This window comes from Fundulus heteroclitus, chromosome 23, assembly GCF_011125445.2.
Source record: "Fundulus heteroclitus isolate FHET01 chromosome 23, MU-UCD_Fhet_4.1, whole genome shotgun sequence".
NCBI classification, from domain to species: domain Eukaryota; kingdom Metazoa; phylum Chordata; class Actinopteri; order Cyprinodontiformes; family Fundulidae; genus Fundulus; species Fundulus heteroclitus.
The window spans coordinates 4,056,887-4,084,002 of NC_046383.1; the positions used below are offsets into that span (position 1 = coordinate 4,056,887).

Genomic DNA, 27,116 nt, shown 5'->3' on the forward strand with positions numbered 1-27,116 from the left:
TCCAGGCTCAAGCTCCCGCTCTGCTGACGACACATGCATCACTAGTGCCATCTTGTGTACAGGAAGGTATACTGCTCCAGTATATAAATAAGGACATATTTCTCTATTTTTTATTGTTCCATCTTCCTTTTTTTCCCCCACTCTCTTGATATTATGTTTTTGTTTCTATGAGATAAACCTAAATTCCTCAGAATAATCCAAGCCAAGTTATCTCACAAAGCTTTTTCTCTGTGAAGCTGCAGTCAGTCTGGTGACCTGATGGTTAAATAAGCTCTCCGTGTACCGTTCCTGCTTCAGGCTGGAGGCACAATAATGTCAGTCGTCATCCTTCAACCGCTCCCACTGTGAGAGGCAGCATGGCACAGCAGTAAACACTCGCGCTGTGTCAGTGGCTGCGGGCGACACAGAAATAGTCCTCCTCTTCCAGGACCCGGCTCTCTCGCTCCATCTTCAGGGTCTCTGACTCACCAGGCAGAGGAGCAGCACAGACAGAATGACTGCTGGTTGGCTTTCATTGTTGCGGTAATCCACGAGAACAAAAGGGGGAATGAGACGGGGAACAAAATCAATGCGTCGTCTGTCGAAACACTTAGGAAGGCGCTTGCTGGGATGAAGGTTTTAGTTGAAAGTTGTCGTTTTTGCGTTTCTGCGGGTAGTAACCTCATGGTGAGATGTGCATGGTGGTGTCCAGACCACATGGTAAAACAGGTAAACCTGCTTCCTAAACACCCACCAAGAAATCAGAATTTAAACTTTATAAAATCACACGTAATCCTAATCATGTTACACTGACAGCAACACGGTTGAGTGTCGACGTTGTAAATGAGTCAACAAGACGCAAAATTAGCTATCATTAGTGGTAAGGTGTTTAAAATAAGGTCAGACGATGCAAAGAGAAGCTGTTTAAAAGGATCGTCTTCACATTTGCAGCTCATTTAGGCTTTGAGAGAGAGCAAGACTTTCAGCAGCTAACAGGAAGGCTTAAGATAGCACAGGTGTACAGTTCTTTGTTTTTTCATGACCTACTAGATTAGGCAATGTGGGCAGCCAGGTTAAAGCCAGGATCTCCATTCTTCAAGGCAGTGTTTCTCAAACTAAGGTAAATACAAGGTAAATAAGAAGAAATTATCAGTGCTTTAGAGTTACAAGGCACAAATAAACCAAACAATGAGCCTTTCACAAACCCAGAAAATGTCCAGAACCTCCAGAACGACCTGAAGCAGACAGTTGTGAACTAGAAACATGTCCTGGCCACTACCTCTTTGATCTGGGAGCAATATTAAACCTAATCTAATCAAACTTAATTTGATCTGTTGTTAATTTTCATTTTATTTTTAAATCTGTGGTCTTTGCCAAGTCATTTTGCTTTAATAGTACTATTAGCAAGGCAAAGAAATTGTGACTTAGCGTAAATATGTACAAAGAAGCCAAAAATATTTTGTTGCTAAAGCACATTTACTTACTCAAAGGAGAAGTGCCTCAGAAAATCTTCCAGGATTTCCCAATGTAAACTCAGATGGACTACAGGGAACCAGGACAAAGTATTGGTTGCTACTTATAGTTCAGGACTAGGGTCTGGAAACAACATAAAACCCATCTTAGCCTAGTCTCAAGACAGAAGTCTGGTGAGATTTTGGTAATCGTTATGTTCGGTGAATGAGCTAACAACTATTAGCAAAACAAGCTGAGAGCTCAAGGTTGTTGTTTTTTTGTTTTGTTTTTTTACTTAAAAAGGGAATATGTTCACTACACAGGTTAAATAGTACTATTTATGAAACTTCGAATAAGATACAAGCTGTCAAATCATCAGTTTACTGGATAAGATTTTAATTCTAAAATAAGCTATTATTTCGTTCACTCAATTTAGCATTGACACATGGACATGTTTTAGTTCACGTCCTATTGCTTAATGTTTTAAAATGTCCACCAGTGTCATGATAGTTGGAAAAACCTTGTATTCATTGAGAGGGTACTTGTTTTGGAACCACCAGGCAACTACACAATTTTTTTCACTGCTATATATCCATATATATGATTGGAGCCACAAAAATATCCATGGGGATTAAAATAAGTATGCAATACACTTGGAAACTAGTGTTTTAAGGATTTAAAGCAGGCTGCTGATAGCTAACTGGTTTAAATTGGAGGCAACCAAACTTTCACTCACTTTAGACACCTACCCAGGAGTCTTTGTCAATTCTGGCGGCTCAAACTTGAGCAACCTGCAGCTGGAGCGCTGCTGTTTTTAAGCAATTGGTTGTTTTATGTATAAAACAATAATATAATATAAAATGTTAAAGCCTGTTTAAAATGTGAACCCTAATAGTTCCACCTTAAAATAATAGTAAAACCCAAATTTTAGCATCTGCTCTTGCACTCAGCTACTGTTATAAATAATCGATCAATGTCATTTTCATGGAGGCTAGAAACATATATTCTAAAATGTTTTTAATGCCTCTTAAATTAAAAGCTCTTGACGAGCAATCAGCCAAAATAAGCCCAGGCATGTCAGAACCGAGGATTGAAGCATGCACATTTACACACAGTCCAATCTTCACACACACAAACACATTAACATGCTGCAAAAGAATCTGTGTAACCTTTTCTTTCACCAAACAGTGTCTTCGCACACATGCACACACTCATTTCACTATGCAAGCTGTGCTGACAGACGCGGCTGTCTTCAGCTCCGGGCATGTCACATGCTAATGTATTCAACCACCCACAGCAACTGGAGAAGCAGCAGTGCTCTTAAGTACAGTCCAATCAGTCTCCGGACTCCTAATGGCTCCAATCCAGTTTCCTACCGCAGCTTTTACTTTCTCTTTTAAATGCCATGCGATCAAATGTCCCCCGAAGCTGCAGAAGCCCGACAATACCACTGAGTTTTCAAGGCAGAAACGGTTTCATTATGTCGACAGCAGAAACCGATGGACTTGCTAACCGCCATTTGTATCCGAGTTTAATCTGGAGTTCTGTGTTAATTTTTCAGAAACATCTGGTGTGACATTTTATTTTGTGCACAAATCATTTTGAATTACTCGTCCTTCAAAAAATAAATAAATAAAAACAACAGCAAATAATATATAGAGGTTTTTCTTTTTAATTAGCATATTGACTTTTTCTTAAAAATCTAGTCTAAGTTCAGCATAAAAAGGAGGCCATTGACAACCCAAGACAACAGAAGCAACGAAACAAAATGCAGTGGACATACCTCAACAATTCACAGACAACAGTGCTTCAGAAAAAGACTGGATATAAGAATATATATGAAGGCAATCCTAATAGAATTTCAGATTTTAATGCAAATATAACCCAGTGTATTTACTGATTGTCAAAAACATTTGTGCCAGCACGTTTTACATTCAGAGTGCCTGCAGAACGTGGAGCTCTTTGGCTGTTGTGAGGCTGTAAAGCAGCCTTTAAGTCTTACGCTGAGGATGGAGGTCAGGTGGGTTGAGTGTCCCCCCCTATCAGCGGCTACAGCCCAGCCTGGAAAATACATCCACGAGCTATGATACCACTCGGGATCAATATGGCTTCATCCCCAACAGAAACAAGGGAGCCAGTTGGATGGCTGGCCTGAGAGGTTCTTAACCAAACAGGACAGCGAAACAAGAAGAAGGCACAAACTTCGACTGAGCAGAGACACCAGGACAGAAGACAGGAGCAGAAAAGGGGAGACGGGAAAGCAGAACGCGGTGCCTTTTATGTCCCCAACAAATTTAGCAACTCAGGATTTTAAGCAGAAATTTAGTATTGACAGACATGTCAATTAAATCAAATAAAAAGACAAACCCGATAGTTTTGAATGCATAGCTTTGAGCTGCGTGACTGCTGGGAAAAAATGAGAGGTATATCCGCTAAAAAGTGGGAACAAAAAGCTCACTCTGTAAATGTTTAAATCAGACACATAACAGAGATATTCACAGCAGCCGAATAATGATGCCGCACTGAACATTTGAGACCAGAACTTTAAAAAAAAAAACAACACAAAAAACAAAGCTGATTATACTGAATGCTATACAAAAGGAAAAAAAAAAAACTTGCCATATAAGCTTCCTGGTATCTTCTTTTTTTTATCTTCCCTCAGGTTTACACATAAAAAGAAAACAAATGTGCCTTTTCTTTACAGAATTTAGAAATTAATAAAATAAATAAATTTGTTGTGGCCTTAAAATTTTATCTCAATTGCATATCATACGTCTACATACAGTATATATATATATTTATAGGTTCATATATATATTGTTTTACATAAACAGGATTTAAGCCTTAGAGCTTCAGAGGGAGAGATGGATAAGAAAAAAAAAAAAATCACTTTTATTCTGCCTGTTCTGTTCCTCTCTATCTTGCTGTGCCTTCCAGTCTGCAGCTCCACGCAGAAAATGCCCTTTTTTACATGGTAGCACTGTGTTTTAATGCAAGGGCTGATAGAGAGTATATGCACACCGACTTTGCTTGTTTCAAAAATAAACGAAGTTCTTCTCTGTTTTAAAACAAAAATAAGCAATGTAAATGTTTCTGCAAACGTCTCTTAAGGCACTCTGTACTTAAACTCTGAGATGACCGTTTTTTTTTGTTTTTTTTCCTGCCGGTTGAACGTGACAAGCCGCACCCCTCAGAAACGTTCACGCTGCTAAAGGAGAACATCCACGACTCTTCAGGCGTCCCTTTTTTGTTGCACTGTTTGGCATTCAGTCCTTGTTTTTGGTTTGTTGCGTTGTCCTCTTCTAACAATAGTCCAAGAAGATGTAAGTTTAAAAAAAAAAAAAAAAAAAAAACTTGACTGGCACATTTTTAAGCGCAGACAGGAATCCCAGGTTTTTCCAAGCATTTTGTGCATGTGTGGGATTTCTTATCTACATGGAATAATCCTTAATCTGAAAGCTAACTTCCTAAAAAAAAATTAAAAAAAAAAATCTAATCACTCCCTAGATTTTTGAAATTAGGCACATGGTCACATAACATGTGAGTAAACAATAAATCCTGAGGCTGAACTGACCGACTTTGAAGAGCAACATGCTGCAATTTCCCTGACATCTGACGTTTAATCAGACCGCTGTGGTAGGAAAAGATAACATCAAGTCTGTGGTCACGGAAATTCAATAATTTTTGGTTCACTTTGTGTGAATGAGTCCTGCGGCCCTAAGCCTCTGCAGGCTCCGTTTTTATCTGGATAAAGTTTGCAGGCAGCTGAACAGACATGGGCAGCTCCTGCAGGCCTTTGATTCCCTGCTCAGGCTGCAGGGACATCTCTCCGCGCACCTCCAGCTCCTCCACGGGGGTCAAACCCTCGCCGGGGCTGCTGCTCTGGGAGTAATGTCCATTTATTAAAGTTTCACTTGCAGCGCCTTGGGCCTGGCTTTGACTGGTATCGATGATCACAGTCCTGTACTGCAGCTCAGCCTCCCCGGCCTCCATCTCCTCCTTCTCAAACGTGTGTGCCGCCAGTGATGGATCGCCGTTCACCATCGACTGGAAGTAGCTGGAGTCCAGCATCTCCTCTTTGACCTGCAGCGCCGAGAGATCGCTGGACTTTAGCACTGTGGCTATTACGGTGCCAGGCTGCTGCGCCACCATGGTCTGCCCACCAGTGGTGTTGATGGTGACGAGGCGGGGGAGGCCGTTGAGGCTGGAGGTGGTGGAACTAATGACTCCTGGAGGAGAAGTGCAGGAGGAGGCCGTGGAAGAAATGGCAGAGGAGCCCAGATGGGTGACCAGAAGCTGCTGCGGGAGGCCGTCCTGCAGGCTGCCGGAGCCGCCTGTGAGAGAGGCTGTCTGGATGGTGAGCACGTCTTTCCCACCTGCTGTTGTGGAGGGCACAGTGTGGAGAATAACCCGAGGAGGGGAGGAGTGGCTGGAGCCCCCGTTGGCCAGAACAGTGAGGGGAACAGACTGAAGGGAGCCGGAGGATGTCAGCACCATGGGTACCGACACGGGACTGCTGATGGTCCTGAGGAGACAAAAATGTACAAGCTGAATATGTTATCAGAACTGAGTATTCAATTTGTATTTTTTTTTCTTCCTTGTTTGGCAATGTACAGTAATGTGAAAAATATCAAAACCCCAGTTAAATCCTGTGTTTTTCCACACATGTGGATATTTAGTAACAATTTTAACAATACTAAAAAATGTCAAGTGAGATGAAAATGTGAAAAACTCAACAAAATACCAACTTTTCTGCAAAGTATAATGTTAAATATCACTGTTGATTGAGCGATAAATTAGGATACCACCACATTTATTCCAACTTATAATGGCTAGAAGCACACACAGTCAAGAGTACATAATTACCATCACTCAGCATTTTGTTCTGTTTAAACCTTAGACGTTTGGTTAGGTTTACAACCTGAATGAAGATTATAGCTGCTCAAGACTCTGCTTTTCTTTTTAAAGAGGTCTCAAAATATTTTAAAATCTTTCCTTCAGTTATATGCAAAACAGTCTGCAAGTGGAGCAAGTTCAAAACAACCTCCAACATGCCCAGGTCGGACCAGTCATGCAAGTTTACCCTAAAAGCAGACCGCAGTATGCTAAAAGAAGTGGCATTAATGGACCTGCAGGCGGCTGCTGCTACTGTTGATAAGGAAGCGCATGCCTGTATTATCAGAGTATGACGGCACAAGTTTAACTTTTATAGGAGGTGTACAAGGAGGAAATCTTTGCTCTTCAAAAAAACATGTTGGTCAAACTGAAGTAAGCTAGAAAGAAATGTAAAAAAATATCAAAAATTATGGAATAACACTTATTGGACGAAATAGACTCAAACACAATTATTTAGACTCCAGAGGGGAGGATGTGTTTGGTATAACAACCTACCAAGTTAATCCTAAATTAATCCAAAGAGGACTGGCTGATGAATAAGACATAGAAAGTCCTGGGCCTAATGAATCTTCAGCTCATTGAGATGTTGTTGGGTGACTTGAAATAAGCGTTCCATGCAAGTGACTCCTCAAACATCTCAGAAAGTGTTGCGGAAAGTAAGCTGAGGTAAACTTTCCTCAGACTGACGTCAGAGACTGATAGAAGGAGACACAAAGTGTCTTACTGAAGGTATTTAAAACCAATGAGGGGATGGCTACTTATTAGAGATGGAGTAGGGTAACTTTTTATTCAGTTAAAACACTATTTTGTTTATTCTTGATAAATTATTTTCTTTATAGAGAAACAAAAAAAGGATTATATATGGTTAAGAGAATGATTCTTTGGACAGATAATTATATTTAAATTGGTGTCCTAATTTGATTTCACATAGCTGTATAGGTTCAGTTTTTTTTCCAATTGATCATTTTTATGCCCACTTGCTGTTTTAACACTAGGGCCATTTTTTTTAACTAAAGTACGAAGCCTGATTAATAACCCAGAGATTCCAGTCTATATCTTTAGAAATGTGGATGTTTTTTTTGTTTTTTTTATTTTATTAGTCCCTACTGAAAAACATAAACCGGAATATCACCACGCGATGTTAAAAAAGCAGAACTAATGGCCTTATTATTATAACAAACAACACAGATATCTCTACTGTAAAAATTATTATTCTGCTCACAGTTCCTAACTGCAGAGTTGTTTCCAGCTCGTAAATATCACAAGATAATACATTCATAATACAGGCAGTGGACCCATGCACTAATACAGTACAGAGCAAACTAAACCATATAACAGACTGCAGTTTATGGAAGAAAGCAAAATCTGCTTGAAACATCACAAATGTGTTAAAAAAAAGGTGCCATTAACTGTCAAGCAGTACACTTGTCATCTGACTTGTGATGTTAAAGGAGTAGCGCTCAAAATTTGAAGTTTCTTCTTTTAAAAAGGTAATAATAAGTTATCATTTTACCTACAATAAACTATTTTCTTAGTTTCTTCATTTGGGATAAATTCCAGTCAGTGGGTCCCAGAGGATTAAGCTAATGCCTGGTCCACGAGGATCCAAGACCAAAGCGGACATCTACCATCTAAAAGCAGCGGCAATCTCAAAAATCGCAGTTTTTGCAAACGCTATTTTATAAATGCATGTTTTAAATGCATTTATGTGTCATTAATAGGGAAGCCAGTGATTATTTACACAGGAAATAAAGGCTGAAGGTAGTGCACCACCAATCATTTTCCTGGATAAAACACATACAGAGCTGCGTCTCGGTGTATAAATGTGTGTGCGTTAGTGAGAGCGACTGGGTGAATGTGGCTATAGTGTACAGCGCTTTGGGTGGTCAACATGACTGGAAAAGCGCTATATAAGTTCAGTCCATTTACCATTTACCATTTACTGAGAGGGGAAAATTTAATGCTAATGTAATATTTTTGCCTTTACGTTATTTTCTATTCATTTAATTTACTCGGACTCTATTCCATTCTAAGTCATACAGGAAGACTACTGCTGGTGCACTGCCTCCTGCCTTGATTTCCTTGTAAATAATAATTGGTTTCTCTGCAAATATCCCCCCAATGCCAACAACACAACCCTTTTAAGGTTTATAAAACAACAACTGCTAAAAACGCTGACGGTTTTGAGATTGCATGTGTTAGAAATCCACTTTGTACTTGAACGAGTCATTAGTTTCAGCCTAGTGGTGCAGCGAATCTAGAGTTATACTAAACGAAGGCCGCCAATAGAGTTATCTTGTGCCAGCAAGACAATAACTTCTTATAATGTTTTAACATTTGTTGTTGATGTGCTAAAAATATTTAATATATTTGTGAAACCGATACCAAAGTAAAACTTTGCAAGATGCTCAACGTTCCTCATTTTAACACAGTAAGAAAATTTAACTTTCTTGTAAGAGTTCTTGTAATTTTATGACTCTATTCCCATAATTTCCACAAAAAAAGGAGAAACAAATCCCACCTCCCAGAAAGGGGGTCGCCAGTCTTTGGCACGGTTACTTGGGGGTTGCAGGCTGAAAATTTGGGAACCCCTGGCATCGACTAACATGAGCCTTAGAAGTCATCCAGCCTTTAACCGGAGTATTTTAACCTGTTCTAAAGAAAATGTTTAAATTTCTTAGTTTTTTGGCAAAATCTTTCCTGACAACTTGTCCTGGACCTACTGTTTCAAGTTTATTTTGATACAGCTAGGCAAGGCAAATTTATTTATATAGCACAATTCAGTACAAAGACAATGCAAAGTGCTTGCTGCTCCCAGCACAGTGGTCCAGTAGTTTTATGATTTTATTTGTTTAATGGGGATTATGAAATGCTGTTTTTAATTTTTGTATTATCCCGGGGGAGTTTAGCCCTCTGCTCTGTAGCACTCTGAGATTTCTTTGAAACGTAAAGTGCATTATAAATAAAACTTATTATTATTATTATTATTGTTATTATTTTAGGTTTTAAAATAAATGAAAATTAATTTCAATAATTTGACTATTTGGTTTACTTTAATCAAGCAAAATAACTGGTTGGCAAAGCTGGTAGATCTCTCTTATTTTATTATAATTTGGGTCGTGACAGAAAATGGGGGCTCATCCAGGACAGCAGGTGAATGCAGGAAGATAATAATGGCACTGGGGAAGGATAAAGTTTAATTTGTATCAGTTCAGCTACTCAGTAAACCAAAAGAAGGAACTGGTTTACTTGGTATTTGCGATATATCTAAAGTTTATATACGTCCATGAGATAGACCCGAATGTTCACAAATCTTTGATCCCTTGACACAATCTTTGCTCTGTCCCAAACAATTGCTTATTAATTTGTAGATTTTTTCTTGCAGGCTTACCTTTTAGGTAATCTCATGACATGGCATGTTAAAAAAAAACTAAATATGTTCTCGTATGATTAATGTCTGTCTCATGAAGCACTATCAATCACTGTCAGCATGTCACTTAGTCTGGCTTTCATTATTGGTCTGGAAAAACAAGACATGCACTTTGACTTTGATATTATATTAGATAAGTGTAAATATGACACACCCCAAATGGATTCATAGTAAATAATATTTTAAATTAAACATTTGTCTTCAAGGTGCAAAGTGACTCGGCAAGCAGGGCCTGGCTCTAATCTCCTATTCATCAAACAGACATTAGGGTGAAACTAATATCTCCATTATAACAAGAAATCAATGAACCAAATGAAACAATATCCAACTATATGAATAAACACAGTTTTAAAATTAATTATATATATATATATATATATATATATATATATATATATATATATATATATATATATATATATATATATATATATATATATATATATATATATATATATATATATATATCCGTGTGAAGGATATACACCAGTGTGATTTGGCTCTAATTGGCTAATCCCCTATTTTGTAGAACCACCTATATAATATTTTTTGGTCTATTCTCATATGCGAATTAACTCATACTCCATCAGATTGGCTAGCAGGCATCTGCAACAACAAGTTTAGAAACTGGCCACAGCTTCTACATTGAATTTAGGTCTGGTCTTTGTGTTATTCTGTCACATGAGCATGTCCTCGTAAAAAACATGCTTTTGCAGCTCTGGTTGGATGCTTAGGTTAATTCTAAAGTCTTGCTAAAAGGTAGACTTTCTTCACAATCTCAAAGTTTTTTGCCGCTAAGATAATCCTTTCCACCAACCCTGATCAGCTTCCCTGTACCTGCTAAAGAAAAGCACACACCCAGCATGAAGCTGCCACCGCCATGTTTGACCCTAGGGATGGTGTATTTAGGGGGGGATGAGCAGTGCGTTTAAACTGCACACATGTGGACCCTATTCACCATTTCTGCAAAGGTAATGGACAGAAATGGTAAAAGCGCCTGAACGCAGGAGGACAATTTTCCTTCCACATCACATTTTTTGCTCTAATCTGTGTCGGTCTTTCACATAAAGGGGGGATAAAGACTTTTCCAAGTACTGTACTTTGATGTGGAAGGTAAGTAAATCGTGCTCATTTCAGCTGTGAACCTCCTACCTCACAGCTTGCGCCGTATCTTGAACACTCTGTGCCTGGCTTTCTTGTAAAACATGAACAGAGTGAAGCAGCTGCTCGGCCTGCCCTCCGTCAGCCTCCTGGTAGAGATATTCGTCTCGGGGCTCTTTCTTCATCGGTTTCAGCGACACGTGTTGTCCGCCCTGAGACCGCCCGTGGCCTTTGGACCCCCCGCGGACCACACCCCGGCCGTTGGAAGACCTCTGGTTGTCGTAGCCGGCGTTGGCGTCAGATCCCGCCTCTTCATCCTCAATCACCACCAGGTCAGATGGCATCTCTTTGAACTGGTAGACCAGACGCTGCCCCTCCACTTTTGCAAGGATGCCTCTCTGATAGTAGTACCTAAGGGAGGAAGTAGGCAAGAGTCCGTTCAACCAATTATTGACATTATCAAGATTAAAGTTTAACGAGTCTCATAAAAATTTAAACTGTCATTCCAGTGTGTTAATAGGAACATATCTATGGAAATGGTGTCTTCAAGGTTAAATGCTCGGATGAGAGCTTGTGTGCATGATAATGTCACTTTGGGAGATGTGGCTCATTGGTATTCCGCTCTTACCTGAGAGCCCTCCCCATGGTCTCATAGTTCATGTCGGGCTTGTTCTTGTGCTTGCCCCAAAGCTTTGAAACAGCCTTGGAGTCCACCAGCTTAAAGATGCCTTTTTCACGCTGTGTCCACTTGATGTATTTGGGACAGGTGTTTTTATCCTGCAGCAGGGCCAGGAGGAATTCCCACAGGTAGATGGTGTTGCCTGCAAATTAAGGGGGCTAATTTTAGTCACGGTTTTCAACATTCGGGCACAAATTCGAGCCTTCGATCGGCGCTGGCACTCGTCTGGCTGTTCAGTTTGTACGTGAACGCCACGGAGTTGCAGGAGAATAAATTGTTTTTTTTCCTTCCAGTTATTGTCGTGACAGGCATGTGTGCGCATGTGGGCCTTGGAAGGAAATTAATTATACCAAGCTCGAGAGTAGATTACTCTAATTTGCCAGACGCTGTGGCCAGTAGTGGATATAAACAGCAGCCCTCCCAAAAGTCACTTGAATCCCAGACTACGTGACAGAGTGATGTATACGTGTGCGGCTGAACCAGATGTCCCAAGCCCCTTCTCCTCTTTTGTGTCGGGCTGAATGGTCTGAACCAAGCACCGCCGCCCGGCCCCTATCAGTAAAGCATTAGCGTGCCCTCCGGCCTGCAATCACTCCTGTTTCCCAGAGAAACACAACGCCACGAGATCCCCTCATCCATTAACTCGCCCGGCTTCAACCTGGCTGGACTGCAGGGGCCTGAGGGCGGCTGTTCGCCCGCTCCACCAGAGGAACCGGAGTGATCACAAGAGGAGGAGAGACCTTGGTTCTCATTGGCTCGTTACGGCAAAGAGGAGAGGTGAGGCTTACCTTTGCCCTCTTTGCTCTTCTTCCTGAGCGGCAGGTTAGGGGTTGTGATTGGAGAGCAGGGACGCACCACCCGAGGCTTTCGCACTACGATTCAATTCGAGGAGTAGCGTGTTAGAAGGTCGAAGGCCACAACAAAATCATGTAATCACCTTCTACTCATAAACTGGTGCGGCAAATTATGTCTTTGGTCTAATGCGAGGCTGAAGAAGGGAAAATTGGATACCTTTGGTTTTCTTCTGAGGTTTTAAGGGACACTTCTGAGGAAGCTCGTCCATGGATGAGGTGTCTTCATCCATGGACATGTTGAGGGCAACATTATCCATTTGGTCAGGCCTGAGCGGCGCGTACGTCATCTCTGACTCCAGCAGATGGTTGTAGGTGTGGACTGCACAAACAGCAAACACAAACACATATGCAGACCATAACGTATGAGCCGCTCATCGAGAAACTACACATTGGTCGTTCCTTTTTTCAGTTTTTTCATTCATTTATTTATTTTTACACAAAGCAGAATAATACAAATAAACTCACTCATACGCTTCTCGTCCAAGATATTATTTGGAGACTCCATGTTCAGCAGAGCTGCCGCAGCTTCATTTGTCTCCATGCTGTCGTCGGCACGGGAAACTCTTGTTTCTGTCCACCAAAAAAAAAAACAATTCATCATAATTAAAACTGAGAAGTCTTTTATAAATGGTTGTTGTTAGTTTGATTTAACTGGGAGATACATGAGAAATAATTGTGTTAGATTGGTTTCAGTTTCCAAAAAATAAAAGACTCTTGTTGAATAAAAACAGAAAACTTGGATATTTAGCTTTTATACAGCGTGAAAAAGTTTATCCCTTCACAGATTTCCTCTGTTTTTAATATTCTGTCAAACCTATTTTGTCAAACATAATATAATATCAACCAAAGATAACCCAATTAAATACAGAATGCAGTTTTCAAGAGAAGATTTTATTTATTACATGAAAATAACCCCCATATTTAAACTATGAGTTGAACGGGATTAACCCAGAAAGCTGATTTAGTTTTTTAGGCACACCCAAGCCTACTGAATAAAAACACCACTAAAATAGAACTTGACTTATAACACGAAGCAGGGGAAAAAACAAAATAGGACAACAGCTAAGAAATGGTCATTAACATCCATCAGTCTGAAAGGGTAACAAAGGACTCCAGCAAATCACATAGAGAACAATTATCCATTAGAGAAAACATGAAACAGCGGTGAAACTTCCCAGGAATGGTGGACGATTTAAAACTACTCCACGAGCGCGTCGACAACTCATCCAGGAGGCCATAAAAAAAAAACAAAGCCGCACCTAAAGCCTCACTTGTACCAGGTAAGGTAAGTGCTTTGGACGAGAGTTTCATGGTGAAAATCTACTGCTGCTGCGATAAAACATATTTGGTGATGAATTCGTCTTTCTACCAGATAATCCTGCAGAATAATGGCTGTAGGTTTGTGACCTTAAGCTTCAAACGCATTTGGTTTTACAGCAGAAAACAGGAGCAAGTCCACCTGTGAATGGCATAAATAAAAGTAGCTGCTTTTGGATTGGCCTAATCAAAGTCTAGATTTACCTCCAGCTGAGATGTTAAGGCTTGACCTTAAACAGACCATCCATCGTGACCGAATTTATACAAACCCACAAAGAAGAGTGAGCCAGCATTTCTCTACAGGTCTTTAAAAAGGTTTCACAAAGACTTGATAGCAGCTGCTGTCAGGATTGGTAAACACAATCATTGACAAACTTGTTTTGTTTAAAGTACTCTTCAAAACTCTGACAAACTTTAAAAAAAAATACACCTATTTTTTTAGATTTGGCTTTTAAGGAGTTGGATTTTCAAAATCTGTCAAAACTCTCTTGATCAAAGTTCTAAAGGTTTCCTGAACGTCTTATAAAAGTTTTCTTTTGGCTTGTTGCCGTTTTGTTTTTCACATTATTTGCCATCACTCTACCACAAGATAAAAAACATGGTGTCTGGGGGGCAAAACGTTAATTTGCCCCCTTCTCCACATAAAATCAGAAGAGCAGCCTGTATTTTTAACATTGAACATAAATACAAAGATGGGGGGAAAAAAGAAACTCCAGCCTTCATTTACGCAAAACTATGATATATACTTTGCCCCTCATCATTGTTGGTACCATGGTTTTGTCATGCAAAAAGCACACAAAATGTCTGTACCTTTGGCGTGATGGCGTCTAACCCCCATAGTTGCTCTTGAGAAATCTTTGTTTATTGTGCCCGAACAATGCAAATTAATTTAAGCCTTTGTATACCAGTGTCAGAATGTCAAAATCCTAACAAGCCGTTTTATTGATCAGAGTTAAGTAGCATAACCATCTAAATCATGTCTCTAAAAATCACCTGGATCTGAACTGAAAACGAGTGAAATGGAGAACTTTCAGAAAGCCTGGCGACATATTGCTTAAGACAACTTAAACAGATTATGAGTTTATGTCCTTGAAAGCTAAATAGAAACAAACAAGGGAGCGCGCCATCCGAGAGCGGATCGTTTCAAATGTTTCCAAAGTGTCTTTACCTGAGAGATCCACTCCCTCTGACAGGATGGATGGTCCCTCCACCACGCTGAGGGTCGTGTCGACCATGATGCCGTTAGTCACCTCGTCGGACTCGAGGCCTGAGTAGACCTGCAGCAGGTCGGCTGTGGGCACCTGCTCGACGATCACGGCTGGGAATACTGACGGGTCGTCCAACTGAGCAGAGGAAACACACAAACACACGCATACGATAAGACTAGAGGTACTGTAGTACATATGCTGCTGCTGGGAGGGAGCGGACTGAGGGTCTTTTAGCATACATGATGATTAGATCGATTCCTCCACTGCACATCATAAATGAAACTCTAAAGCGCACAACATTAGTTTAATGTTCTTACCCAATTTGACCTCTTTTATTGCTTTGTAAAACATTGTGGACTCATATTCAGTTTGAGCTAATGTGGAGGCACGCAGCATGGAAGAGAGCTCACTTCTGTGGTGTTGCAGCGGCCCGCTGGGACCCCTCTGAAGAAGACGGGAACCAGCTGTCTGATCTGGCCTACTTCTCCTGAGAACCTAGTCTTGTGCCCGGAAATTATATAAGCCCCAAATTAATGTTAATGAATCGGATATGAATTTGCAGCCGAGCACCTTCTTCATCACGCTCTGGGATTTCTAACCTCGCCGTCTCATTTCAGGCTTAGCGGGGCCTGATGCGGGGAAGGAGCGAGGGGACCGAGGGAGTCGGCGGAGCGTGGGCCAAGCCGTCGAGCAACATCTGAGGAGGCAAACACGTCTGAGAGCTCTTCCGGCGGGGATCGTGTCAAGAATGGTCACTCGCTGGGTGGCTGGTTCGTTAGGGGGGGGGGGCATTTCCTTCCTCCATGTGAAGGGTCTGCTTTGAAGAGCATGAAACTATAGCAGCAGCAGTTGTGGTATTAGTACTCACAACAATAGAAGTTTTAGTTGTTCATTAGTACATTTATGTTTATTTATCAATGTATTTAATTATTTACTTGTGTACTACACCTTATTATTATTCTTTAAAAAAAAGTACATATTATTTATGTTCATTATTGTATTTCTTTTGCTTATTGACAATTTTAGCAAGTATTTTATGATGTATTTCATAATTGTTTTAAGTTTTAATATTAACCATTTAGCAAGTGTTATTCTATTGTTGATTTTTTTCTTTTGTTGATTATTTCACGGTTTAGGTTTTTAGGGATTGATTTTTTTTATTATTAATTGATTTTTCGCTGAACTGCAGACCCTATTTTGGGAGTATGCACCTTCCTGTGTGCGTGCCTTTGTTTACTTAGTTTGACCATTTCTATTGTGTTTATTATGGTTTGTCTGCTTTAATCCTTTGGGAAGATATTTGTCTCACACTTTACAATAAGGTCCTATTGACAAAGTAGTTGATGATATTATCAATATTATTACCATTATTACTATTTTTGCCATTATTATGTTTTTCATGATTCTCATTATTACTAGAATTAATTAGATGCAAACATTAAACACTGTATTTTTTTATTTTCTTTTGTTTTCCATCAAGGGATTCTGACTATTTTGATTTAACACTTACTTACTGTAGTTTTATTTTGCAGATAGAAATTAAAAGTTAATTTCAGGAATTAGTCAAACGACCAGCAGATGGCAGCACAGTACATTTTAAATTTCACCTTACTCTCTGTTTTCTCCAGTTAGAATAAAAACTGCTTTAGCTTGGTGACAAATAAAAAGAAAGTCTGGACTACAAAGAATAAAGAAATAAAGAATAAAAAGTAAGATAATCCCACCCACGTGGCTAAGGGGGGGTTGTGAAAAGGTGACAAAATGAAAGCTGTAACTTTTGTGACTGAGATCAGTCAGAAAACTCTTACATTCAAACTCTGAAAGGAAGAAAAATCTGAAGAAGCATCTGTTCTTCTAGCCTACAAGGCTGCGATTTATTTCATTTTCAGCCACACAACGGAGATCAATGAAAACAGCATTCCTGCAGTGATAGGTTGGTTTAAGAGAGAGAAATAGACAAAAAAGGTGCTGTAGGAGCACCAGGAATAAAGGCTTATCTGTCTCTTTTTACACAAGTGTTCATTGTTGCTTGGGACCTTGGGGGCATACCAGGTGTCCAGGCCTTGAGCTGAGGGAGGGGGTGGGATTGGCGGCACCCAAGTGCATGCCTGCATACCCATTTCTGCAACTGTTTAACTAGGAAACTAACAGACCGGCTCATTACTAGAGCTTTGAAATGATTGGGCCCTTTAAGCAGCCCTAGCCGTTATTTCAGCAAGTATTTTTATTACTTATCATACGCACTGTAAATACTGTAGGTGTTTATGGTGACTGCACATGGCGTCAACCTACACTTCAAGGATGACAAACACACCACGTCTGCCACCTCAGCTCCAAAACCATGAAGTCTTTCACGCCCAATTTTAAGAAACGGGGAGGGGAAAAAAAGAAATAGGTTTTTGCTGTGACGGCAGACACAATCGTCTCCTCTGAAATGTTTTTCTTTAATGAGAATCTTTGCTCGACGCTATCAGATAGCTAGACGTTAACGGCTGCCATATTTTCTTTACTTGGCTCATGTGTGCTATCCTTGAGTGAGATAAAGATGTGTTTTGCCTATTGGTCCCCGAGACAGCGGCTCATCCCGCCTCCTCCCATCAAATCCCACACATTTTTGCTGAGATATGTGAAGCTGCTGGCTCTGTACACCCATTTGATCTTAAATGTTTCGGGGTTTTTTTTTTTTTTTGCTGCTTTCGTCTCATGTACCTCAGTGTAAACGTGGCCACACCTGTTTGAAGAGGCCTGCAGAAACTTAACCAGAGCGATGACCGGCGGAAAGCTTGCAGCAAAAACGGGCTGTGTCGAACATAACGCGCATTATAACTACTTCTTCCTCTTTGTTGACCCGAATAGTGTTTCTAGTAGAGGGAACGGGAGCGATAAGAACCAGGCTGATTTACATTTCCGAGTTCCCCATTTTGTCTTTGAAAGCAACAGCATCTGTGCGGGCTGTTTCCCTCCCCACACCCGTCTCTCTTCTGCTTTACCTGCCCCAAACACAATGGGTTTCAACTGCCTAAACGCTTTCAATATCCTCATTGTGAAATCTGGAGCGCTGAAACCGCCCCTTATCAAAAGCGAAATGTGTCCAGTAAAAACACTTCGTAAAAAGCTTTAAAAAGGATCGTTCTGAGTTGTTTATTTATTCAGTATGAACCCACATGAGTTGGTCCTGGAGGCTAAAGCTACCAATTAGCTACAAAAGGCACCAAGACTAAAGGAGGCCTCTGCAGTCTTTAGAAATTTTTTATATCTACTGATTTTTCTTCCCCCGTCAAGTTAGTCTGACAGCAAGAGCTTGAAATGCTGAAATTTCAGCATGTTTCACACAGAGAAGATCTCTGGTAGTCGACCACCTCCAAGCTCCTTGTATAAAGAGTCATTGGTTTATTTGTAAAGTGTGAAAACAGTTTAGAAGTTTATAAAGAAGTGTCAGCGCCTTAAATAGCCATGATGTCTTTGAGATTGGAAAGTTTTAAGATTATATAAGTCTGCTTTGGACATTTGGCCTCTGTTGGCTTCATTCTCTGGGACCAGCTATCTTGATCAACACTCATGGAAGATCCCAAAGAGATTCATCCAGTGTTGGTAAGATAGTGCCTGCTGTTACTTAAGGGAGTACCACTATGTACAGGCCATGAAACGAGAAAATACATGATAATGGATTCATCAGAGTTACATTTTAGCAATATTTTTGGTAAAACTCAGCATCCCTGTTTTGTTCTTTGTTTTCACAAATAAAGAGATTTTTTTTTTTTTATTAGAAGCAGCCATATTGAATTTTGAGGTTTAGGTTGGTCAGATATCTTAGGGGTCTCTTTCCAACAAACCGGTTACAGTGCTCGACTGGTGCTGGTGCTTGCCAATCATCAGTACTTTGGGTTTTAACCCCCTGGGCTAAAAGTAAGAACCAGTTTAGGAGCTGGAGGCAAGCTTATGGAGATGCACAACCAGTAAAAACATTTTGAATGGCATGTTTCAAACTGCTTAAAGCAATTAGTTTTGATTGTCACCCATGTCATTTAAGACCAAAACAGTAAAAACACTGTGCATCAACATGAAAAAAAAATTATTAGCATTAGAACATGAACTTACTGTCTCTGATTTAAATGCTATTTACCTGTTAAACCACCAGTCCATTAGTCAGAGTTTTAAATAGGCTAATAGAGCTTTTCTCACAGACACGGCTTTCTATATTCAAAGCATCTGTTTGCAGATATATTGAAATACATAATATGAGTTTGGAGTTAAACTGTTTCCTTGTACTACAATCCTCCACAAATATCAGAATAAATCAGGAAGAGGATCAAAGGATCCAGTGATGAACTGCCTTGGCTCCAAGTTGGTTCTCAGGATGTGGAAAACCGTGCAGGTTCTTTACAGAAACAGTAGAGAACAGGCTCTAGCGCAAGCTCAGGTTAAGTACTGCAACCTCTTTGGTAGATAAAAAAAACTTTTCTTGTTGAATACAGATTTCACGGTACCTTTTGTAAGAGCAGTAGTTTGTAACGCAAACCAGATCAAACACGGTCAAGACGCATTAAACTCTCACCAACGGTACCCGGTCATTGGGCTGTCCGTGTCTGTCAAGCTAATAACAGCTAGCGTTAGCTTAAGTTGGTTTACTACTAAACTGTTGCAGATACAGGAGCTTTACTGACCTTTTTATGTTGCTCTCAAATATCAAGGCATCGATTATTTTTGACAACCCTACTATATCAATTTTAGTAATGTATAAAAAAAGCCTTCTTAAAATAAACAACACTTAGGTTTATAATACAGTAGGGGAAACCCTGTGTCTCCACGATGTTTCTGAAGAAAAATAAGAAACAAACCTTACGCTGAAAGAAGCAAAGAATGAAGAGGTGTATCCATCTATGACCTAAGTAAAAGTAAATTAGGAACCAGGATGAAAAATCTTTGCATTCTGATTCTAATTACCGAATTTATGACTTTGTAAGACCCAGCAGAAACCCCTGTTAAAGCACACACCTTCATATCCGGGCCTTAATTAAATAACTAACTGGCTTCACCAGATGAAGTCACTCAATGAAAAGAAACGGGTACCACTTTGAGAGACAGACTTCAGTGAGAATTGTGGTTGGGATTTAATGTTTTGTGTGTCTTTGTAGTATGAAATTATATGAAATTATATCCCTAATTAAGGCATTTAACAGATCCTGGCGTTAAAAATCAAGGAGCATAAGCAGAAGTGCTGTTTGGATCAAAACTGAATAGCTGAAGATGACAGAAGCTAAAATTCATCACATGCTGAGTTTAAAGAGGCTACTCATTGACTTCAAGTCCAATACAGCAGAGCTAATCATTATAGAAGCCATGATTTCACTCAGCTACAATTCGTTTATTGTGTCATTAAAACAGTCAGCAAAAACCAAAAGGGCACCTAAAAGAGGTGGATTTCAGTGTTTTACCATGACTTGGTAAATGGGGTTAGGGTGCTAGAACAACAGGCTGTGTCGGTGTCAAAGAGAACAAAACTGTCACAGTTGAACAATGCGAGACCTTTTAGCTGAATTATTGTGTCCCTTCCAAGCAGCGACACAACTGGTCTGTCAGGTTAGGCCTGAAGCAGGGCTATTCAGGGATCCAGTAACAACTTGTCACACTAGATGCACATACACAGATACTGGCACACGTAAACAAACGTTTCACCTCCAATCCACAAGCCAGCCTGCTCCACAGGATTCAGAGCCGGCTGTGGGGAGGAGATAACTGCTCACCTGATCGGACCAACGACAAGACACACAGGCGCGAATACGTGTCGTGTAAATGCAACGACAACCTTTGTGCCACACACACACACACATTCAGGTCCAAGCCCCGCCCCAGCTGCTGCCCACGCACCACGCAACCCAACCTCGCTGCAGGTTTTTTTCCATCCTTCCATGTCTTTGCTTGAAGCAGCCCACTCTCTCCCCTTCCCAGACCTCCCCTCTGCTCCATCCTCCTTCAGAAACGGCGTCAGAGTCAAAGATCACAGACTAATCCTCCCTCAGTTTGTTTAGGAACGAAAAGGATAACAAAAAAATATTAATACCTCTGGGACTTTTTCACATTTTGACACATTGCAGTCAGAAAGTGGATGGAAAACTGGAAATTGTTTAATTATTAAATATTATAATGTTATTAAATAGAAATCTAAAAAGATTAGTGCACGTTGGTGTTCAGCCCTGCTTACTCTGCTCCCTCAAAGTAAAACCCAGTGCGCCCAACTTCCTTCAAAAGTCACCCTCATCAGTAATAGGGTCGACCTGTGTGCAATTTAATCTCAGTACAAATCCAGCGGTTCTGTGAAGGCCCCAGAGGTTTGTTAGAACATTGAAGAAAAAAAAAACATGAAGACCAAAGAACAGAGCAGACAGGAAATTTTAAGCTATGTAAAATGATCAAACATTATCCAAAGCTTGCAAAATACAACGTACGATGCAAGGATAACTGATGCAATGAAACATGGTGGTGGCAGCATTGTGGTTGGTTGCTATTTTTAGCAGTAACAGAGAGCGGATAGAGCCGAATAAAGAGGAAACCTTAAAAAAAAAAAACCTGCTGAAAAGACTTGAGACGAGGCTGCAGGTTCACCTTCCACAAGTTCAACAGCCACCATTTTATCCACGTATTAAAACGGCTCGGCCAGAAGTCCGGAGCCATGTTTATTTCAGAATCTGTCCCAGAAGACTTAAAGTTGACGGGGCCTGAGATATTTTACTAAGAATAGGCAAAACCTCTGTATTCTGATGCCCAAAGCTGCAACTAAATATTGACTCAGGAGATGTACACCACTCTTCTCAGCTTTCTATTTGTAAAAACAAAAACAAAAAAACAGATAAAACCCATGTACATTTTTCCTTTCAGTGTACGACTCTGGGCTACTCTGTGATGGTCTATCATGCATAATCCCAGTGAAATTCATTGAGGCTGTGGAAAAAGGTCAAGGGTTGTCAAAACTGATTTTGGGTTGCAACAGCTGGATGATCAACATTTTAGTTTAAAGTTTAAAGTATTGGCTTATTCGTGGTAAATACCTGATTCATCTCATCAATCCCGTTGGAAAATTCAAACACCAGTTCACTGGGCTGTACTGCCGTCGTCATTGCAGAGGAGTTCAGAGGGCGGGGAGCAGGCTAAAATGTCCCCACTTTGACGATTACTCCTCCTCCTCCTCCTTTTCCTTCTTCTACTGCTGCTGCTGCTGCTGCTTCACCTCACACAATACAGCCTCTGTGTCGTTCCCGATATTCTGATCCGGTGCAGCTTGAGCTGAATGTGAGGGAGAGCCGAGGTTTCACTGGAGTGCCGTGGCCCAGGTGGGAGCAGCCTCGTCCCTCTCTGACACAGAGGCTGGACCCCGCTGTGCCTGGAGCATCTACACCTGCACAAGAAGGGGGGGGGGGGATAAGGTCAGCAAATACGGTAGATCAGTCGATTATAACCAAGAAACAAGAGGCCGGTACAGGCTTAGTGTTTAGGAGGCCTCACAGAGGGTTCAAAGAAGAACAAACGTATCTAGGTTGTGTCTAAATAAATCAGATCGCTCTAATTCCTGTAACCCGGCATGACAATTTATTTATAAAATCCAAAAATAAAGTCAAGAGAAAAACCTGCGCCAAAACACATCTAAAGCAAATCATTTATTTTAATCATTTGCAGATAATGTTACACTAAATTATAATCTGAATGCAAATATGACATGACGCATTACAGCTGCCTCCAAATACTAAATTGAAGAATTTAAAAAAAACACCTGTATATGCCTCAAACATTTACTTAATTTGATGAGGTGTTATGCAGAATCACAAAACAACACATTGAAGAGCTTGATACGCTAATAATGCAATTAGTGCAAATAATTCTAATTTATATGTAACAAAGATGGAATTAATAAAAGCAGGTGGCAAAACCAATCCCTCATGACAACAGGCCTCCTAGCGATCTGCATAGGATGAAGTCATAACATTTTCATATTGAAATTGTCTAGTCACACTGACTACTCAAAGCGCTTTAAACTAGAGCCACGTTCACTCACTAACGGGCACACACCCATACCAATTAGCAGGTTGTCGGGTAACTTGGAGTTAAGTGTCTTGCCACTTAACTCTCTGAGAGACGCGACAATCCTATCTTTCTCCGTCGGTAACTGCACCACACTAAGCGTCCCCAGACTACAACACTCGTCAAAGCGGAAATGTCACTCAGAAAACCTTTTTTAAAGACAAGTCTAGGGTTTAGTCAAGCTGTGAGACAGAGAGAGAGAGCAGGACTTTGAGCACCTAACAGGAAGGAGGATCAGGTTGCCCTGCGTTAGCGTTATATAGTTTCATCCTCTGTCCGTTGTGGAAGATGCTCGATGGAAATCTCTAAGTACATTCTCGAGGAACACAAGCAGGGACTGCTGTTTCTGTAATGCTATCTGTGTCAGTTGCTAATGTGAGATAATAAAAGGAGTTTAAAATGCTAAATCAGTAACTTGTTTACACAGACTCATGGCAGGGAGGCTACAAAACCGATATTTTCAATGATGTTCTTATATATTTTAGTTCTTAAAGAGATCTTTGTTTTTTTAATCCTGTTTTGAGAGTAATCCCAGCTCAATCGTCCCTGTAACGGTAAGAGGACTGAATTTAAACGGCCCCTTTCATGTCATTCTGACCACCCACAGCTCTTTAGCACTACGCCTACATTTACCCAATCACAAACACAAGCTCACCCTCATTCAGGCCTGTAGGCAAGTTGGGGTTAAAAGCCTTGCCCAGGGCAAACCAGCATGTGACAGGAGGAAGCTGGAATCAGACCCCCAACTTTTGGATTGCGAGACGACCCACTGAGCCACAGTCACCCCAATATTCATCTAACTCAGCAATAACAAACCTGCAAAGAGTCGAGAGCTTTGATTTAATCACAGTTGACGCTTGTGTGTCAACTGTGTCAACGAGTGTCTGGCCCCGACTGTGACACGGCCTGCTACGCACCACTCTTGACCGTACGGTCATGAGGCTCATGGGCTCTAATACCCTGATCACAGGTGGTCCGGCTGAACCCTCCACGCACAGATTAAAGATCAGCCTGAAGATGCTCGGCCCCTCTGTGGCGGACCCTCGGGGAGCGGCTGTGACCGGACGGGGAGGGGGAGGAAAACTGATACTTGTTAGGGTGTGCAAGAGTGATGAGGTGTGTCCCAACAACCCGATACCCAGAAGCAGGTTTTGGAAGCAGACGACTGGAGGGGTTTGTGCACTGCAAAAACAGAACCAAAAATGAGTCAAATCTTCTTGAAATTAGTGTATTTGTCCTTGATTGGAGCAGGTAAATAAGATGCTCTGCCAATGGAATGAGCATTTTAACCCCTAAAATAAGATAATTAGATATACTGCTCTCTAAATAAGATGATGGAGATGAGTTGTTCCTATTTCAAGTGCAAAAATCTTATTCCACTGGCAAATCATCTTACTTACATGCTCAAATCAAGGACAAAGACACTAATTTCGAGAAAAATTCTACTTATTTGTAGTTTCGTTTTTTGCAGTGTGTGCTGGAGAACGAGCAGGTAAGCAACCAGCCCCCCGTTGTTGCCCTGTGTCCAAAGAGGACACGGCGTTGAAAGCGTCAGAAAGCAGTACAGGGCGCAACCGCCCCCCCCCCCCCCTTCCCCGTCCAAGTCAGTATTGCTGCTTTTCCCACAGCTGCAGGGTGGAGCCTATTTGCTTTGAAATGCCTGTGTGACTGTTAACATCGCATACCAGTCGTATTATAACAGGAGAAATCTTTGCAGCCGTTGGGTTCACAAGGAAACTAAAAGTTTTTTTTTTTTTTCCGTTTGACCAAACACCGAACAACCGGAGCGGACAGGAACATGTGGCCATTATTTGCAAAAAAAAAAAAAGGAGAACAGAGACAGGGAAACTGAATCTGAGGGCTTGTGTTTCACTCTGCCAGGCAGAGCATGCCCACGGCTGCCAGAGCTGGACGCTTTTTTCCAGCTGCACATGTGGGGGCTCAGTGTCCCGGGCTGCTTGGCATGCTTCTGCAAGGCTCTGTCCATTACCAGCTCCGTGCACAAAAGATGAAACGCTCCGTTTCAGCGTTCCAAATTAGAGAGGCTGCAGCTGTAAATAATGTTTAAAAAAAAAAAAAAAACACACAAAAGGCAAATCAAAGAAAAAATGTGGGTGGACATGTGTTCGCCCGGGTAAATCACCCCTAATTTAGAGTTTTCAACACAGCACGCAGACACATTTGCACCAGATGCCTTGCATAGCAGCACATTGACTGGTTATCAGATGACAAGAACGCAGGAGTGTTATCAAATTAGCAAGAGGCAAGATATCTGTTTTTCCACTCGTTCTCCTCTCGCCAGGTTTGTATAGGCAGCTCTTTCTGTATGTATTTACATGCAGTCAGCTGGATTCCTCACAGCCACGTGCCTAGTCGTATATTTTCTATATCCCCTCCTGTCAGAGAGGGTTTTTTTCACTCATCTGCACGGCCCAGCTGGCAGAGAGAGGACACAAGAGAGGCAGCCATTCGTCAGACGCAGCCTGCACATTATCCCCGAGCACATGACAACAGCTGCCTTGTCCCAGCACAGAGACCGGGTTGTAGCTGCGCCGGCTACGTCATTGGGAGAGGACGAGGAGAACAGTGGAGGGAGGGCTCCTACAGAGATGTTAGTCAATGCATAATAGTCCGCAGAGCAAATAGACTGTCTGTGACCGGCTCTGGGTGGGGCCCCTCTTTTGACAGACTTGAGTATTTTAGTGTGGTTAACGAGGAGGGGTGTTGTGGCGCAGCCTGCAGCTTAACTGCAGAGTCCTGTGATGAAATCCAAGCAGACATAAGCGCGGCTGTGTCGTGACGCTTATATTTCGTATATATTCGTATGCTTAACCTGAGCTGATCTTTGGTTCAGAGAAAAGAAAAAGAAAAAAAAGAAAGTCAGACTCGTTAGTGCTAAAGAAAGAAGGATAAACTGTGGTGATCAGCGTCCTTTCACCAAAGTCGGTGCTGGTTTTGCCAAAAGCAGCTGGATGCTGCAGCTGTGGGACTGAAACAATACAGTCACATTAAGGGCTAAATATGCAAATCAGGGTGGCTTATGATTTACTGTGCTGAAAGCAATATTTATTTAAAAAAAAATGTTTTTAATGCAAGAATAGAATGTACTGCAAGTTCTTGAATAGAGGTGTAAGGTGGGTAAGTTTTGAGAAACTGAATGACATGAAAGCATATACCCCACCATATACCCCCCTTCTTTATCTGATTCTTATTAAATTGAAAAAAGGGCATTAATATACATGCAGTTGGCTGGTATGTTTAGAGGCCAAATATAGTAGACTTCTTAGCTTTAATGCATTTAACAAACAGAAAAAGGGGATTTTACAGTATTAGATCCTGCAGGTCAACGGTCACAGCCGATCAAGGGAAAACGGAGCGAATCCGATTCCCGGTTGGTTAAATGTTGCATCTTTGATTATTCACATGTATGACAAACAGACCTCAGGGATTTACCTTTTCAGGTTTTAATAAAAAACAAACATGTTTAAAAAAAAAAACTTGTCGAGAATCTACATACACTAACATTTTGCCTTTAAAAGCCTAAAAGTATTTGGTATATTTTAGTTTTTGTTTTAAACAGAACAGTAAATTATGGCAAACTTTTGAGGCTGGATCCCAGTCTATATGTTTTTTGCAATTTTACACTAATTCACAATTAAAAATAACATTTTAAATGAGTGGTTGGAAGACACTCAAAGTGCATCTACACACTGACATTTTTCTTGATAAATTACCCTAAAAAATACAATTTAAATATTTTTTCTTTCCGACTTACAAACCAAATAGTATTTATTGTATTTTCTAAAAAGGTCCACGATAATGTGCAAATAGATCACCTTGGTAACAACACCTGGTGTCAACCTTTTAAAAATGCAAAAGTTTATTTTTAACATCCTCCAACAGTAAAGCAGTGCTGCCCCTCCTCCACTAGTTGCTGTATGCTGCCTGTGTGCACAGCAAATTAAAATTTGACTGACGTTCTGTCATTTTTTTGACCTGATGAAAGCATTTCTATAAAAAAAATGTTTATTAGGATTTCTTTTTTTTTTAGGAAGGACAAGTACAAAGACCATTTCAGATTTACTCTCTTTCCATGTGGACAAATGCTAAAATTCTTGAAGCTCTGA

At 40.8% G+C, this 27,116-nt stretch overlaps 1 protein-coding gene across 5 annotated transcripts in view; it reads right to left on the reverse strand.

Annotated features, from left to right (window-relative positions):
* Positions 1–3,080: 3,080 nt before the first annotated feature.
* The window catches only part of elf1 (E74-like ETS transcription factor 1), a 64,041-nt gene continuing 40,005 nt past the window's right edge, over positions 3,081–27,116 (reverse strand). For 4 of the 5 annotated variants that reach the window (XM_021316044.2, XM_012861802.3, XM_012861801.3 and 1 more), the window contains 8 exons: positions 21,963–22,309; positions 14,877–15,051; positions 12,857–12,961; positions 12,549–12,719; positions 12,326–12,409; positions 11,487–11,679; positions 10,910–11,269; positions 3,081–5,956 (listed from right to left, as the gene is read on the reverse strand). In XM_021316044.2, the coding sequence (XP_021171719.2) occupies positions 5,149–5,956; positions 10,910–11,269; positions 11,487–11,679; positions 12,326–12,409; positions 12,549–12,719; positions 12,857–12,961; positions 14,877–15,051; positions 21,963–22,031 (1,965 nt within the window). In that variant the 5' untranslated portion in view covers positions 22,032–22,309 and the 3' untranslated portion in view covers positions 3,081–5,148. The remainder of the gene's footprint in view (positions 5,957–10,909; positions 11,270–11,486; positions 11,680–12,325; positions 12,410–12,548; positions 12,720–12,856; positions 12,962–14,876; positions 15,052–21,962; positions 22,310–27,116) is intronic. The other variant, XM_036127233.1, reaches the window with a different exon arrangement.